Raw genomic sequence first — 14,513 nt, 5'->3', positions numbered from 1 at the left:
GTGACAGGAGGTGACAGGAGGTGAGAGGAGGTGAGAGGAGGTGAGAGGAGGGGTGAGGAGGTGAGAGGAGGTGAGAGGAGGTGAGAGGAGGGGTGAGGAGGTGACAGGAGGTGACAGGAGGTGAGAGGAGGTGAGAGGAGGTGAGCCGAGGTGAGAGGAGGTGACAGGAGGTGAGAGGAGGTGAGAGGAGGGGTGAGGAGGTGACAGGAGGTGACAGGAGGTGAGAGGAGGTGAGAGGAGGGGTGAGGAGGTGACAGGAGGTGACAGGAGGTGAGAGGAGGTGAGAGGAGGTGAGCCGAGGTGAGAGGAGGGGTGAGGAGGTGAGAGGAGGTGAGAGGAGGTGACAGGAGGTGAGAGGAGGGGTGAGGAGGTGAGAGGAGTGAGGTGAGAGGAGGGGTGAGGAGGTGACAGGAGGTGACAGGAGGTGAGAGGAGGTGAGAGGAGGGGTGAGGAGGTGACAGGAGGTGACAGGAGGTGAGAGGAGGTGAGAGGAGGTGAGCCGAGGTGAGAGGAGGGGTGAGGAGGTGAGAGGAGGTGAGAGGAGGTGACAGGAGGTGAGAGGAGGGGTGAGGAGGTGAGAGGAGTGAGGTGAGAGGAGGGGTGAGGAGGTGACAGGAGGTGACAGGAGGTGAGAGGAGGTGAGAGGAGGTGAAAGGAGGGGTGAGGAGGTGACAGGAGGTGAGAGGAGGTGAGAGGAGGTGAGAGGAGGTGAGAGGAGGGGTGAGGAGGTGAAAGGAGGGGTGAGGAGGTGACAGGAGGTGAGAGGAGGTGAGAGGAGGTGACAGGAGGTGACAGGAGGTGAGAGGAGGGGTGAGGAGGTGAAAGGAGGGGTGAGGAGGTGACAGGAGGTGAGAGGAGGTGAGAGGAGGTGACAGGAGGTGACAGGAGGTGAGAGGAGGTGAGAGGAGGGGTGAGGAGGTGACAGGAGGTGAGAGGAGGTGAGAGGAGGGGTGAGGAGGTGAAAGGAGGGGTGAGGAGGTGACAGGAGGTGAGAGGAGGTGAGAGGAGGTGAGAGGAGGGGTGAGGAGGTGAAAGGAGGGGTGAGGAGGTGACAGGAGGTTAGAGGAGGTGAGAGGAGGGGTGAGGAGGTGAAAGGAGGGGTGAGGAGGTGAGAGGAGGAGTGAGGAGGTGAGAGGAGGTGAGAGGAGGGGTGAGGAGGTGACAGGAGGTTAGAGGAGGTGAGAGGAGGTGACAGGAGGTGAGAGGAGGTGACAGGAGGTGAGAGGAGGGGTGAGGAGGTGACAGGAGGTGAGAGGAGGGGTGAGGAGGTGACAGGAGGTGAGAGGAGGTGAGAGGAGGTGAGAAGAGGTGAGAGGAGGGGTGAGGAGGTGACAGGAGGTGAGAGGAGGTGAGAGGAGGTGAGAGGAGGTGAGAGGAGGGGTGAGGAGGTGAGAGGAGGTGACAGGAGGTGAGAGGAGGAGTGAGGAGGTGAGAGGAGGTGAGAGGAGGGGTGAGGAGGTGACAGGAGGTGAGAGGAGGTGAGAGGAGGTGAGAGGAGGTGACAGGAGGTGAGAGGAGGGGTGAGATGGTGAGAGGAGGTGAGAGGAGGTGAGAGGAGGTGAGAGGAGGTGAGAGGAGGTGAGAGGCAGTGTTAATTTTGGCAGCAAATTCTGATTTAGTCTTAGTCTTAGTCTTTTTAATAACACACCATTTAGTCTTAGTCTAGTTTTAGTAGACTAAACATTAGCAGATATTAGTCGATGACATCTACAGTGGACTTAGTCGACTAAATGTTTCTTTTTTCATGGAATGGTTAGGTATAAGGGTTTGCAATACAAAATATGCAATACAGATAACGGTTGTAATACAACATGTATTTTATTCTTAATGTCATAACAGAACTCTCCTCCTTCAATATTGCATCAATCTCCAGTTTGATCTTCTGTGGACTATGTGCATCATTAATGCATGAGATCTAAAATGTGTTGAATTCAGGAGCTTATTTTGAACAAAATCCAAGTTCAATAGCTGGTTAGGCTACAATGCCTCACGTCTTACGACTCTGTGCAAAATCAACAAGATATAAACAGAACAGATAAGTGCAATTCTGAAATTTAAAATAAAATATGTATTGGCTGTAACTACCAAAGAGTACTCCTTTGTCTTCAAGTAAATAAGAAAAACCTTGTCTCTCAGCATTGAAAATACAGGTAAATATCACATTAAACTAAAAAAGCACACAACTCTGTGAACATCATCTTCTTCATCGTCTCTTACTATGCATTGAGTGCAAAATCAGATATTTGAAAGAAAAACAAATATGTAAAAGAAAATATGCATCGTCATTGCACACAAAATGAAATTCTTCTGTTAATAAATAAAAAGAGGTATCAATGAGCTCAACTCAAAACAAGTGAATTACATGCTAAGCTGTAATGCCATTTTTGCATGGAACAAAAAATCTCTGCTCTCATATTAAACAAAACAAATACCAATATCAGGTTGTGCAGCTACAGGAAATGCTGTAAATAGCAGTGAACACAACAGTTCTATTTCTCTCTGTTCATTTTAAGGAAAGCACTTCGCTCCAATGTGACCCTTCCTCTGTTGCGCCGTCCTCTTGTGAGGTCACCTGTGATGCTGAATACCCTCTCTGCAAAAGCTTGAGAAGCTGGCATAGCCAACAAGTCTAATGCAAGTGGCTTTAAACTGTGATAAAAACTGTCACTCCTTTCCAGCCAGAAGTCTGTTCCTGTATCCTCAGTGATGGGATGTGAAAGTTCTTCCTTGTACTTGATGATCTGCTGCCTGATGCTGGTTGTGGAGGTTTTCTGTTTAAGCCGCGTGGTGCGGCATTTTGAGAGGAACCTAAATACAGGCAGCTTTGAGGATGGTGCTGCTTCTGGTTCCTCAATCACCTCTTCTTCTGCATCTTCTTCAGACTGGTCCACCTCCTGTCTTGTGTGTGGGAAAGTGCATTTGACCACATAGTCCTCTGCCTGTTTCAGCAGTTCCGGGATATTTCCATCAGCCACATCAACATTAACAAGGATTTCACAGACAGTTGGGTTGACAAAGCAGGCAGCTGCTGCAAGCGGTGAGAACTTTTCATCAGCTGAATCCAAGAAGCAAGCAAAACGCTGGTTCAGATTTGCTCTCATTTTCTCTGCAAGAGTGGCGAGGTCTCTGTACCGAGTGCTCTCTGCAAAGTCAGTTAGGTGACTCAGCAGATCAAAGAGGGCAGGAACCACTAGGGACATAGATGAGGTGTCACTCTGGAGGGTTTTAGTGTGTTCCGCAAAAGGCAGCAGTAGGTCTTGGATTGATGAAAGCTTTTGCCACTCACTGGGAAGCAAACTGTCCCATCCCATGTCACTTGCGATTTGACAGACTGCATCTTTGACTGTGAGGAGTCGTGTGACCATGCTGAGTGTGCTCGACCAGCGTGTGGGGCAGTCATTTACAACAATAAGACCACACTGGTCCAGTACCCTCTGTGTTGCAACTGAGGACTTGCGAAAGAGCTTCACCACCGACCTTGCTTTATCGAGGACTCTTTTGACAGTCGTCTCTTTCTGCAACATGTGGACCACAAGTTGTATAGTATGCACCACACACGGTGTCCGGTCCATTTCCATGTCGACATGATGGGACCTAAAAACAGGAAGAAAGGACAACCAAATAAGTATAAACCTAATAAAGTGACTGGTGTGTGTGTGTGTATACTCTATACATGTGTCGGAGAAAATCATTCATGTGATAATTGTCATGTAAAAGAATAAACTAATCATGGCTCACCGCTGGTCTTCAGTTACAGATTCAGGGTCACTTTCCATTGTGGACCCAGGGGAGTCGTCCTCTGAGTCTGAGCTGGTTTCTTCTGCTGTTGTGTGTTTAAAGGCTGCCACCATGTTACTCCCATTGTCCGTTATTACGGTTAGGATCCTCTCCTTTGGTATGGCCCACTCCTGCATACATTTATCCACGTATGCCTTGATAGACAGTGCAGTGTGTGGGTGAGCTACTTGTTCAAGGGCCAACAATATGTGTACAGGTTTACTTTGTTCAACACAAAAGTAGCATGCGCTTATGGCAAGGAATGAGGCTGTCAGTCCTTTTTTTGTCCACATGTCAAGGCCAATCGATACTCTCGGGGCAGCAGCCAATCTCTCTTTGAATTTTTGTCTTTCATGTTTATACTGTGTTTCAATCATATTGCTCATTTTGGTTTTCTTTGGAACTGTTAGTCTCCTATCTACTATCTCCATCATTAGCACAAAGTCCTCGTCTTCAATTGTTGTGACTGGTAAACCTGTGCGTCCAATCCATCTAGCTATGGCCTGCTCCTTGGTATGTTGTTCCTTCGATTCAGTTTTGTATTTTGAAGAACTTTGGAAAGCTGTAGAGATGGCCTGCTGCTGGGTTTCACTAGCAGCGCTAGTTTTATTTCCACTTGGCCCATGGTCATCTTTGTAATCAGACTTCTTCTGTATCTGTGAGGGTGAAAAGGGGGGGAATCAAGCTGTGATTCTTTTCTTTCTTGCCCAATCTCCTCAAACCTCTCTGACACACACACACACACACACACACACACACACACACACACGTTTATTAAGCTGGCTTTTGCCTTCACAAATCTGCCATCTCTCAGTGTGAAATCTGTTCAATTCAGGGGCTTATTTAACAAAATAAAAGTTCAATAACTGCTTAGGCTACAATGACACCCACACACACAATCTACTTATAGTACATATTTCATTTATAATCCTATATATAATCATTTATAATTTATAATCCTATAAATTCAGCGAGATAATCGTCTCAGACTCAGTCTTATCAATACAGTTCAAAGGTGGATTCCTTTAGCTTCTATCATACTCCAAGTTTAGCAGAAACACAGGTGTTGATATGATAAAATAACCGTAGCTTACCTTCGCATGTATTTCTTGATGAGTCGTCTGTAAATGTCGCTTCAAGTTGGTGGTGTTTTTCCCAGAGATTTTTGCTCCACACGCTGTACAGACGGTCTTGTTGTCCTTGTTGTCATATGTGAAGTGCGACCAAATGTCAATTCTTCGTTTTCGGCCTAGTCCTGACATGTCTATTGTGCACGAGACATGCAGTTTCCCTCGGACATGGTAGGCTACATCGTTGTGTTACTTTGTTCTCTTAGCTGCTGCGTTTGTTTCAGGTTTGTTTACCTGTTGTTGCTCGCGTGCATTTGCCGCGGCATTTTAAAATGGCTGCCTCCCTCCGGACAGATCAACCAATGAGATCAACGTATCCTCAAAAGATTCGCTCTGATTGGATCTCTTCTCCATTTGTCACGCCTTCGAGTTTCGTCTCGTTTTTATTCGTGGATTATAGTGTCAGTTATCCTTCGTCTCAGTCTTCGTCATCATATCTGACTTTTATTTAGTTTTTATTTAGTTCTCGTCCGTGAAAAAGGTTCGTTGACGAACATTTTTCGTCATAGTCTTAGTCTACGAAATTAACACTGGTGTGAGGAGGTGACAGGAGGTGAGAGAAGGGGTGAGGAGGTGACAGGAGGTGAGAAGAGGTGTGAGGAGGTGACAGGAGGTGAGAAGAGGTGTGAGGAGGTGACAGGAGGTGAGAGGAGGTGACAGGAGGTGAGAAGAGGTGAGAGGAGGTGACAGGAGGTGAGAGGAGGTGAGAAGAGGTGAGAGGAGGTGAGAGGAGGTGACAGGAGGTGAGAAGAGGTGAGAGGAGGTGACAGGAGGTGAGAGGAGGTGAGAAGAGGTGAGAGGAGGTGAGAAGAGGTGAGAGGAGGTGAGAGGAGGTGACAGGAGGTGAGAAGAGGTGACAGGAGGTGAGAAGAGGTGAGAGGAGGTGACAGGAGGTGAGAGGAGGTGAGAAGAGGTGAGAGGAGGTGAGAAGAGGTGAGAGGAGGTGAGAGGAGGTGACAGGAGGTGAGAAGAGGTGAGAAGAGGTGAGAGGAGGTGAGAAGAGGTGAGAGGAGGTGAGAGGAGGTGAGAGGAGGTGACAGGAGGTGAGAAGAGGTGAGAAGAGGTGAGAGGAGGTGAGAGGGTTAGTGATGAACACACCGGTCAAACTGCTCCTCCGTCACCTCCAGGAACGACTGCAGGTCGGCACAGGCAGCATTGTTCACCAGCAGGTCCACTGGACCCACATCCTGCAGCGCCGCCCTGGTGGCTGCCCAGTCCGACAGGTCCACACACACTGGGGTAATGGCCTCACACTGACACACGCACACACACACACACACACACACACACACACACACACACACACACACACACACACACACACACACACACCAGAGAACAATGAGCTCTAAACATAAACAATAAGAGAACATGGACTCTTGTGGACAGACCACCAAGTTGGATTGTTATTATGGTGACTGTCAAAATAAAACCACCAAGTTGGATTGTTATTATGGTGACTGTCAAAATAAAACCACCAAGTTGGATTGTTATTATGATGACTGTCAAAATAAAACTACCAAGTTGGATTGTTACTACGATGACTGTCAAAATAAAACTACCAAGTTGGATTGTTATTACGATGACTGTCAAAATAAAACTACCAAGTCCAGGAGAATCTGGACTGGGAGTCATGACACTGTGGAAACATTGTTCTGATTGTCTCTACTGAGCATGTGCAGAACGGTGTGTGTGTGTGTGTGTGTGTGTGTGTGTGTGTGTGTGTGTGTGTGTGTGTGTGTGTGTGTGTGTGTACCTCCTGTACCAAACTATCCAGGTCAGCCTGCGTGCGTGTGACAGCAGTGACCTTTGCCCCGCAGCGAGCCAGAGCCAGAGCTGTTGCTCTACCAATCCCTGACAAACAAACACACACACACACACACACACACACACACACACACACACACACACACACACACACACACACACACACACACACACACACACACGGTCAGTACAGAGGAGCTGCTGACTCCATGAGGTACAATCAGTGATTTCATGGTTTCAGCATTAATTGATGGGTTTCTGCTGACTCAGCAGTTTCAGGCCTGAGGGTTGAAATGAGGTGTGATGTAACGTTCAGCTGGACTTTCTCATGTCCTGAACCAGAATCACATCCACATCCTGAAACCCGTTTACATTTCACAAAACTAATAAACAAAACACGAGACACTTTTACAATCTGGGACACTAGTTTAGAAATCCAATCTCCCGGATAAGAGCAGCAGAGTCCAGAGGTGATGGAGGTGATGGAGGTGATGACAGGAGCAGAGAGATTCACACTTTGTTTTAATGATACGAAAAAATGTTTTCTATAATAGAACTTCGTCTCACTTTTTTAAAAGTGTTTCACATGTTGTAATGTTGTTTTGCACCTCTCATCCTCTCATCCTGTTGGAACGTTCCGTACATCCTCTCATCCTGTTGGAACGTTCCGTACATCCTCTCATCCTGTTATAACGTTCCGTACATCCTCTCATCCTGTTGGAACGTTCCGTACATCCTCTCATCCTGTTATAACGTTCCGTACATCCTCTCATCCTGTTGGAACGTTCCGTACATCCTCTCATCCTGTTGGAACGTTCCGTACATCCTCTCATCCTGTTATAACGTTCCGTACATCCTCTCATCCTGTTGGAACGTTCCGTACATCCTCTCATCCTGTTGGAACGTTCCGTACATCCTCTCATCCTGTTATAACGTTCCGTACATCCTCTCATCCTGTTGGAACGTTCCGTACATCCTCTCATCCTGTTATAACGTTCCGTACATCCTCTCATTCTGTTGGAACGTTCCGTACATCCTCTCATCCTGTTGGAACGTTCCGTACATCCTCTCATCCTGTTATAACGTTCCGTACATCCTCTCATCCTGTTGGAACGTTCCGTACATCCTCTCATCCTGTTGGAACGTTCCGGACATCCTCTCATCCTGTTATAACGTTCCGTACATCCTCTCATCCTGTTGGAACGTTCCGTACATCCTCTCATCCTGTTATAACTTTCCGTACATCCTCTCATCCTGTTGGAACGTTCCGTACATCCTCTCATCCTGTTGGAACGTTCCGTACATCCTCTCATCCTGTTATAACTTTCCGTACATCCTCTCATCCTGTTGGAACGTTCCGTACATCCTCTCATCCTGTTATAACGTTCCGTACATCCTCTCATCCTGTTGGAACGTTCCGTACATCCTCTCATCCTGTTATAACGTTCCGTACATCCTCTCATCCTGTTATAACTTTCCGTACATCCTCTCATCCTGTTGGAACGTTCCGTACATCCTCTCATCCTGTTGGAACGTTCCGTACATCCTCTCATCCTGTTATAACGTTCCGTACATCCTCTCATCCTGTTGGAACGTTCCTTTCTCCAATCGGAGGGCTGTAGGTTTGATTCCCATCTCCACCTGTCCACATGCTGAAGTGTTCTTGAGCAAGACACTGGACCCCACACTGCCCCCAGTGGACAGACTGCGCCTTGCATGGCCGCAGCCTCCACGTGTGATTAACAACGTCTGCGCTCTGTGGAAAACTGCTTTATCAGCGAAAACCATTTACCTAAAGTGTATGAATCAAACTCAACAAACTGAAACCTGAAAAAACAGGAGTGTGTGTGTGTGTGTGTGTGTGTGTGTGTGTGTGTGTGTGTGTGTGTGTGTGTGTGTGTGTGTGTGTGTGTGTGTGTGTGTGTGTGTGTGTGTGTGTGTGTGTGTGTGTGTGTGTGTGTACCTTTCCCTGCCCCAGTCACCACAGCGTGTTTCCCCTCCAGTTTCACCTCCATGTTTCCGCAGCAGCTGCAGCACAACAAGCCGAATATGAGGCGAGTTTCTGGGCAGAGGAGCCTCGATCAGAGAGTGGCTGTCAACAACCCCACACACACACACACTCTTCTGACCCCAAAGTCCCGATCATGTGACAGTGTGACCGCATGAGAGGCAGAGTCCCCTCGTTCCGTGCTGGACTCGCCGCCATGTTGGATGGGTCTCCAGCCAACTGGAGTCGATGCACTGCGAGCAGCAAAGTCCACATTGTGGAGACTAAGGACACTGAAGAGGACCGAGCAGTGCAGTGAGACTTTCTCAGCATTTACCTGAAAGTCATCCTCAGTCCAGATGTGAGTGTTTGTATTTGATATGTCCCACACATGGTCAGATTACCTCTCCCTGTTTATTCATCTATTTTCACACATACATACATACATACATACATACATACATACATACATACAAATAAATAAATACCACGTGTCTTTTTTAAAGAGAATAACACAAAGTATTTCAGCATGAACGCTCGTATTTAATGTATGAAGATCCAGCGGGTTACAGTTCTTGTAGTTGTAGTCATAGACATATACACTAGACGCCCCAGCGACTGGCAGGAACATACGTCAGTGCGTCCGCCATCTTGTGAGTGTCATTTGTCAGGCCTTCAGCAACGATGCCGCATCACTGTACTTCGTTTGGTTGTGCTAATAGACAAAATCAGGTCAATGGACAGCGTGGGATTACCTTCCACAGGTAGGACAAACATATTTATTGTTGTTGTCGTTGTGTTTAGCTCATATAACATTAACTTGGGACATAGATGAGCTGGAGCCGTGGGAAATGCTCTCTATTCCCTGGCTTAAGCTCGCCCTCAAACAACACCAACAACAATATCAACATCTATTGGGTTCATCTAACGGAGGCTATTTTAGTTGCAGTGTGTAGATTATTACATTTAAAAAGAAATCAGTTGCTTTTAACTGAACTGTGGTCATATATGACGGCTACTGACTAACTTTTTGCGCATTTGAAGGTTTCCCACCAACCAAACGGCGAGGAAGCAGTGGGAGGTCGCCCTCCCAAGGAAGGCTTTTATTGCCACTGTGCACTCGAGGCTCTGCAGTGAACACTTCAGGCAGGTGGACTTCGACAGGACGGGTCAGACTGTCCGGATCAGGGATGGAGTAGTGCCATCTGTCTTCAACTTCCCAGCTCATCTTAAAAAAGTAGGTGCATCACTCAGTGATAAAGTTAAAACAATACCACACAGTTTGGAGAATTACTTTGTTTCGACTCAAAGAAGTATTTCTTCGACATTGTGTGGTAACCAGATATCGCCTTCCAAGTGTGATTGAATTCATTTCAGCCGGTGGCAACCAGGACAAGCTGGACATCCAAACCGGCAGACACTGCAGCGTCTCAGGACCATTCAGTGTACTGTTCCCTGCCTGTTACAGCAGGAGAACCTCAGCCTGATCCCAGTCTTGTGAGTAGGAAGTACGCCTTTTAGACATATTGACATGTACACAAACATTATTATTGTATTATATTCTATATATTGATTAGGATAGCAAATCAATTGATTGCACGTTGCACAAGCAATGAATTAATGTGATAACACAGGACTCATGAACATGTAAATCCTTTTTTTTTCTCGCTAGGACCTCTCCTATTCATTGCCCACATGTCCTGGCGCTTTGAAAACCAGACTGGGTGAAGCCATGGCCAAGGTGGAGAGTCTGAGAAGAGAGAAGAGGAATGCCAAAGATGGAGAACAGAGGTCAAAGAGCACAGTGTGTGGTCTTCTGGAGGAACTGAGAGGGAAACATCTAATAAATGAAGAGCTGAAAGAGAAGCTGGACTGTAGTATAGGTAGATATGTTATTGTGTGTAAATATGTAATAGGTAAATATGTAACAATAATTTTTTTTATGTAATATTAAAGGTAAATATGTAACGATAAATAAATGTAGTATAGGTAGATATGTTATTGTGTGTAAATATGTAAATAAGAAAACCTACATTTGTTCCACAAAAAAGTTATAACTTGTGCCCTAATGTACATGTTCATTGTACATAAATGTCCCATTGTGTGTAAATAAACACTTTACATATTGTTGTCATGGCTCCATCATGTTGCTGTATATATATATATATATATATATATATATATATATATATATATATATACAAACACAAGACACAGAGGTTGAGCTTAGGGTCTGTACTACAACACTGGATTGTCTCTTATCCAGGTAACTTCAGGATTAACTCTGGTTTTCTCTTATGAAGGTAACTTCAGGATTAACTCTGGTTTTCTCTTTTGAAGGTAACTTCAGGATTAACTTCAGGATTAACTCTAATTGTATTATTTTATAGAGTGTTGAGGTACACATGGTAACATTCTAAAGGTGCAGTTCCACCGTACTTCCTGTCGCGGAGCGTCACGAGGCGGGACATGGCGGGGTTTCGCGCGGTTCGACTGAATAGTTGTGGAAGGTTTGGAAGAAACCCGCGACCGCCGGCTACGATTTTCCGCTCCCTCTCCGTTAAGGTAACTAGCAGCGAGGAACGGGTCTGTGAGGAGGAGGAGCTACAACGCAGCCGTCTGCTGATTGGTCGTGAGGATCGTCACTCTGGACTTGTCCACAATATTTAAATATTTCATCCTGGTAAACCTCCTGTTGTTGTTTACATACGGCGCTTTGCTCACTGGTTGTTTAGTTAACTAGTTTATTGAAACGTCTGCGCGCGACACAACATGGCGTCTTTTAACGAGGTACAGACGGTCCTCTCAGGGACAGGAGAACATTCCTCAGGAGCTGGACGCTGCAATGAGAAAGTGTAACCTGAGTCACAGAGAACGACTCGGACGGCCGCCGGACGCTTCCGTGTTCTTCGCTGGACGTTCTCCGCTGGACGTTCTCCGAGTCGTTCACAACCCGCCTACATGTTTACTGTGGTGTATTGATATTGTTTATATGTGCATTAAGTTTGACCTTGTAGACTTGCCGTAGTTAGCTCTGGGGTGCCTACTGCACATGTCTTTAGCGGAAGCAGCTTGTTAAGCCCTTTGTATCACGTTGTCGTTGTTGCTCCCAGATGTCTAAATATAACTAGTGAAACGCGTGCCCCGCCTCGTTATTGAAGAACACCACATAATTGGCGACGAGGATATTCGGTTTAATGGCGTACTTTTCCCAAAGACCGGACGAGTTCAAGCCGGAGCTTGAAACGTGGTCCGCCTACGTTGAGCGCATGGAGTTGCTGTTTGACGCCCATGATGTCGACGATGGTAAAAAAGTTCCCATCTTGTTGAGCTCAGTCGGTGCAGCAACATATGGCCTCCTACGCAACCTGGTTCAGCCTGACAAGCCTAAGGATAAAACTCTTAATCAGATTGTGACCATCCTAAGAGACTACTACGAACCGAAACCTTTGGTTATTGCCGAGCGTTTCAGATACCGTAAATGTGTCCAGAGAAGCGGCCAGACAGCGACGGAATATGCTGCTGAGTTGCGCCGACTCGCAATGAAGTGTGATTTCGGGGACAGGCTGGATGAAGCTCTGCGTGACGGATTTGTCAGCGGTGTCAGTTCTGAGGCGTGCCAACGCAAATTGCTCTCAGAGGATAGACTGACTTTTGTAAGAGCTGTGGAGCTGGCTGTTAACATGGAGACAGCCCACCGGGATGCACAGCAGTTACGGAAAGGTGATGAAGTCACCGGTGTTCACAAGGTTAAGGGGGACCAGCGCACACCTTCAAAACAAGTAGGGTGCTATAGATGTAATGGGAAGGATCATATCGCCAGTGATTGCTACTTTAAGAATGCAAAGTGTCATAAGTGTAGCAAAGTCGGACATATTCAGAAGGCATGCAGGACTGGAGGGCGGACACGTGAGAGGCAGGTGAACAAGGGGAAGCGAAACAGTGAGCGAAAGGAAGGAAAAATGACTGGCTACGTACAAGCTGATGAAAAGGAAGATGAAGTTCTGATGTTTTCTGTGTTCAGTGCAAGTGGTGCAGGCCAACGGCCATACAGAGCAACCTTTGAAGTAAATGGAAAACAATTGCCGATGGAAATTGACACAGGAGCAGGAGTCAGCATTATCTCAGAAGATGTGTATGAACAGTCATTCTCACATGTGTCACTAGATGACAGCAGCGTTACACTGAAGGGCTACTCAGGAGAGACCATTCCAGTGAAAGGACAGTTCATGGCAAAAGTGATTTATGGAAGTCAAACTGCTGATCTTCCGCTGATAGTAGTGGTCGGAGGAGGTCCTTCACTGTGTGGGCGTGAATGGTTGGATCAAATCAGACTCAACTGGAAAATGATTAAAAAAGTCACAGAAAGCACAACAAAGTCCAAGTCAATCCAAGATGTATTGGATAAATATGCTGATGTTTTCAGAGATGAGTTGGGAACATTAAAGGACATTAAAGCAGCCATTTCTGTGAAGCCTGACGCAGTCCCAAAGTTCCACAAAGCCCGTGTTCTGCCCTTTGCAATGAAAGAAAAGGTAGAAAAAGAACTGGAGCGCCTGGAAAAGGATGGAGTCATCAGCCCTGTGAAGCACAGCGAGTGGGCTGCTCCAGTAGTCCCTGTAACCAAGCAGGATGGTGGACTCCGCTTGTGCGGCGACTATAAAGTAACTGTCAATCTGGCTACAAACACTGAAACATACCCACTACCACGCATAGAAGAGGTCCTAGCAGCACTATGTGGGGGGAAGATATTCTCCAAAATAGACCTGGCAGCCGCTTACCAACAAGTACTTCTGGATGAGGAGTCAAAAAAGTATACAACGGTGAACACGCATAAAGGACTGTTTGTGTACAATCGGCTTTGCTTTGGCATTAATTCTGCTGTAAGTATTTTCCAAAGGATCATGGAGAACGTGATGAATGATCTCAACGTTGTGGTCTACTTGGATGACCTGCTGGTGATGGGCAGGGACGAGGCTGAGCATCTGATGAACCTCGACAAAGTTCTGCGACGACTGCAAGAAAATGGCCTGAGAGTAAAAGTGTCAAAGTGTGACTTTGGGAAAACACAAGTCGAGCACCTAGGTCACTTGTTGGATGGGAAGGGAGTTTACCCTTCGAAAGACAAGGTCAGAGCCGTGCAAGATGCTCCAGCACCCACAAATATCAAAGAGCTCAGAGCTTTCCTGGGGCTAGTGAACTACTATGGTCGCTTTTTGCCGCAACAAAGTACTGTTTTGGCCCCACTCTACAGACTGCTGAAAAACCAAACATCATGGAGGTGGAGTAAGGTGGAACAGAGCGCTTTTGATAGATGCAAAGAAATGTTGACCAGTGACAGAGTGTTAGTTCACTATGATCCGAGCCTGCCGCTTTCTCTTTCATGTGATGCTTCAGCGTACGGAATTGGAGCCGTTATTCAGCACACGATGCATGACGGACAAGAGCATCCTATAGCCTATGCTTCTCGTACACTCTCAACGGCGGAGAAGAACTACTCACAGATAGAAAAGGAGGCGTTGAGCCTGGTGTTTGGAGTGAAGAAATTCCATCAATATCTGTGGGGACGGAAGTTCAACTTGATCACCGACCACAAACCTCTGCTCACGCTGTTTGGAGAGCATAAAGGACTTCCGACAATGGCAGCGTATACAGAGGTGGGCTATTATACTGTCTGCTCATGATTATCATATTATCTACCGCCAGTCAGAAGAACACGGCAATGCAGATGGTCTGTCTCGTGTCCCACTGCCGGAGACTACGGATGCAGGAACAGCGTCAATGACAGCATGCCTACATGCTATAATCTGCCGACACCTGGAGGATGTTCCACTGAGTGCAAATCAGATTTC

General features: G+C 46.8%; 1 protein-coding gene across 1 annotated transcript in view; it reads right to left on the bottom strand.

Annotated features, from left to right (window-relative positions):
• dcxr (dicarbonyl/L-xylulose reductase) overlaps positions 1-8,800 on the bottom strand; it is an 11,824-nt gene extending 3,024 nt beyond the window's left edge. The window contains exons 1-3 of the mRNA XM_080473516.1: positions 8,638-8,800; positions 6,664-6,761; positions 6,006-6,160 (exon numbers count right to left, since the gene is read on the bottom strand). Coding sequence (XP_080329642.1) covers positions 6,006-6,160; positions 6,664-6,761; positions 8,638-8,689 — 305 coding nt within the window. The 5' untranslated portion in view covers positions 8,690-8,800. The remainder of the gene's footprint in view (positions 1-6,005; positions 6,161-6,663; positions 6,762-8,637) is intronic.
• Positions 8,801-14,513: the final 5,713 nt, after the last annotated feature.

Source organism: Lipophrys pholis, assembly GCF_963383615.2.
Source record: "Lipophrys pholis genome assembly, chromosome: 1".
In the NCBI taxonomy this organism is placed as follows: domain Eukaryota; kingdom Metazoa; phylum Chordata; class Actinopteri; order Blenniiformes; family Blenniidae; genus Lipophrys; species Lipophrys pholis.
The sequence above is the reverse complement of the archived record's forward strand: the minus strand, read 5'-3'. Positions and strand labels throughout refer to the sequence as shown.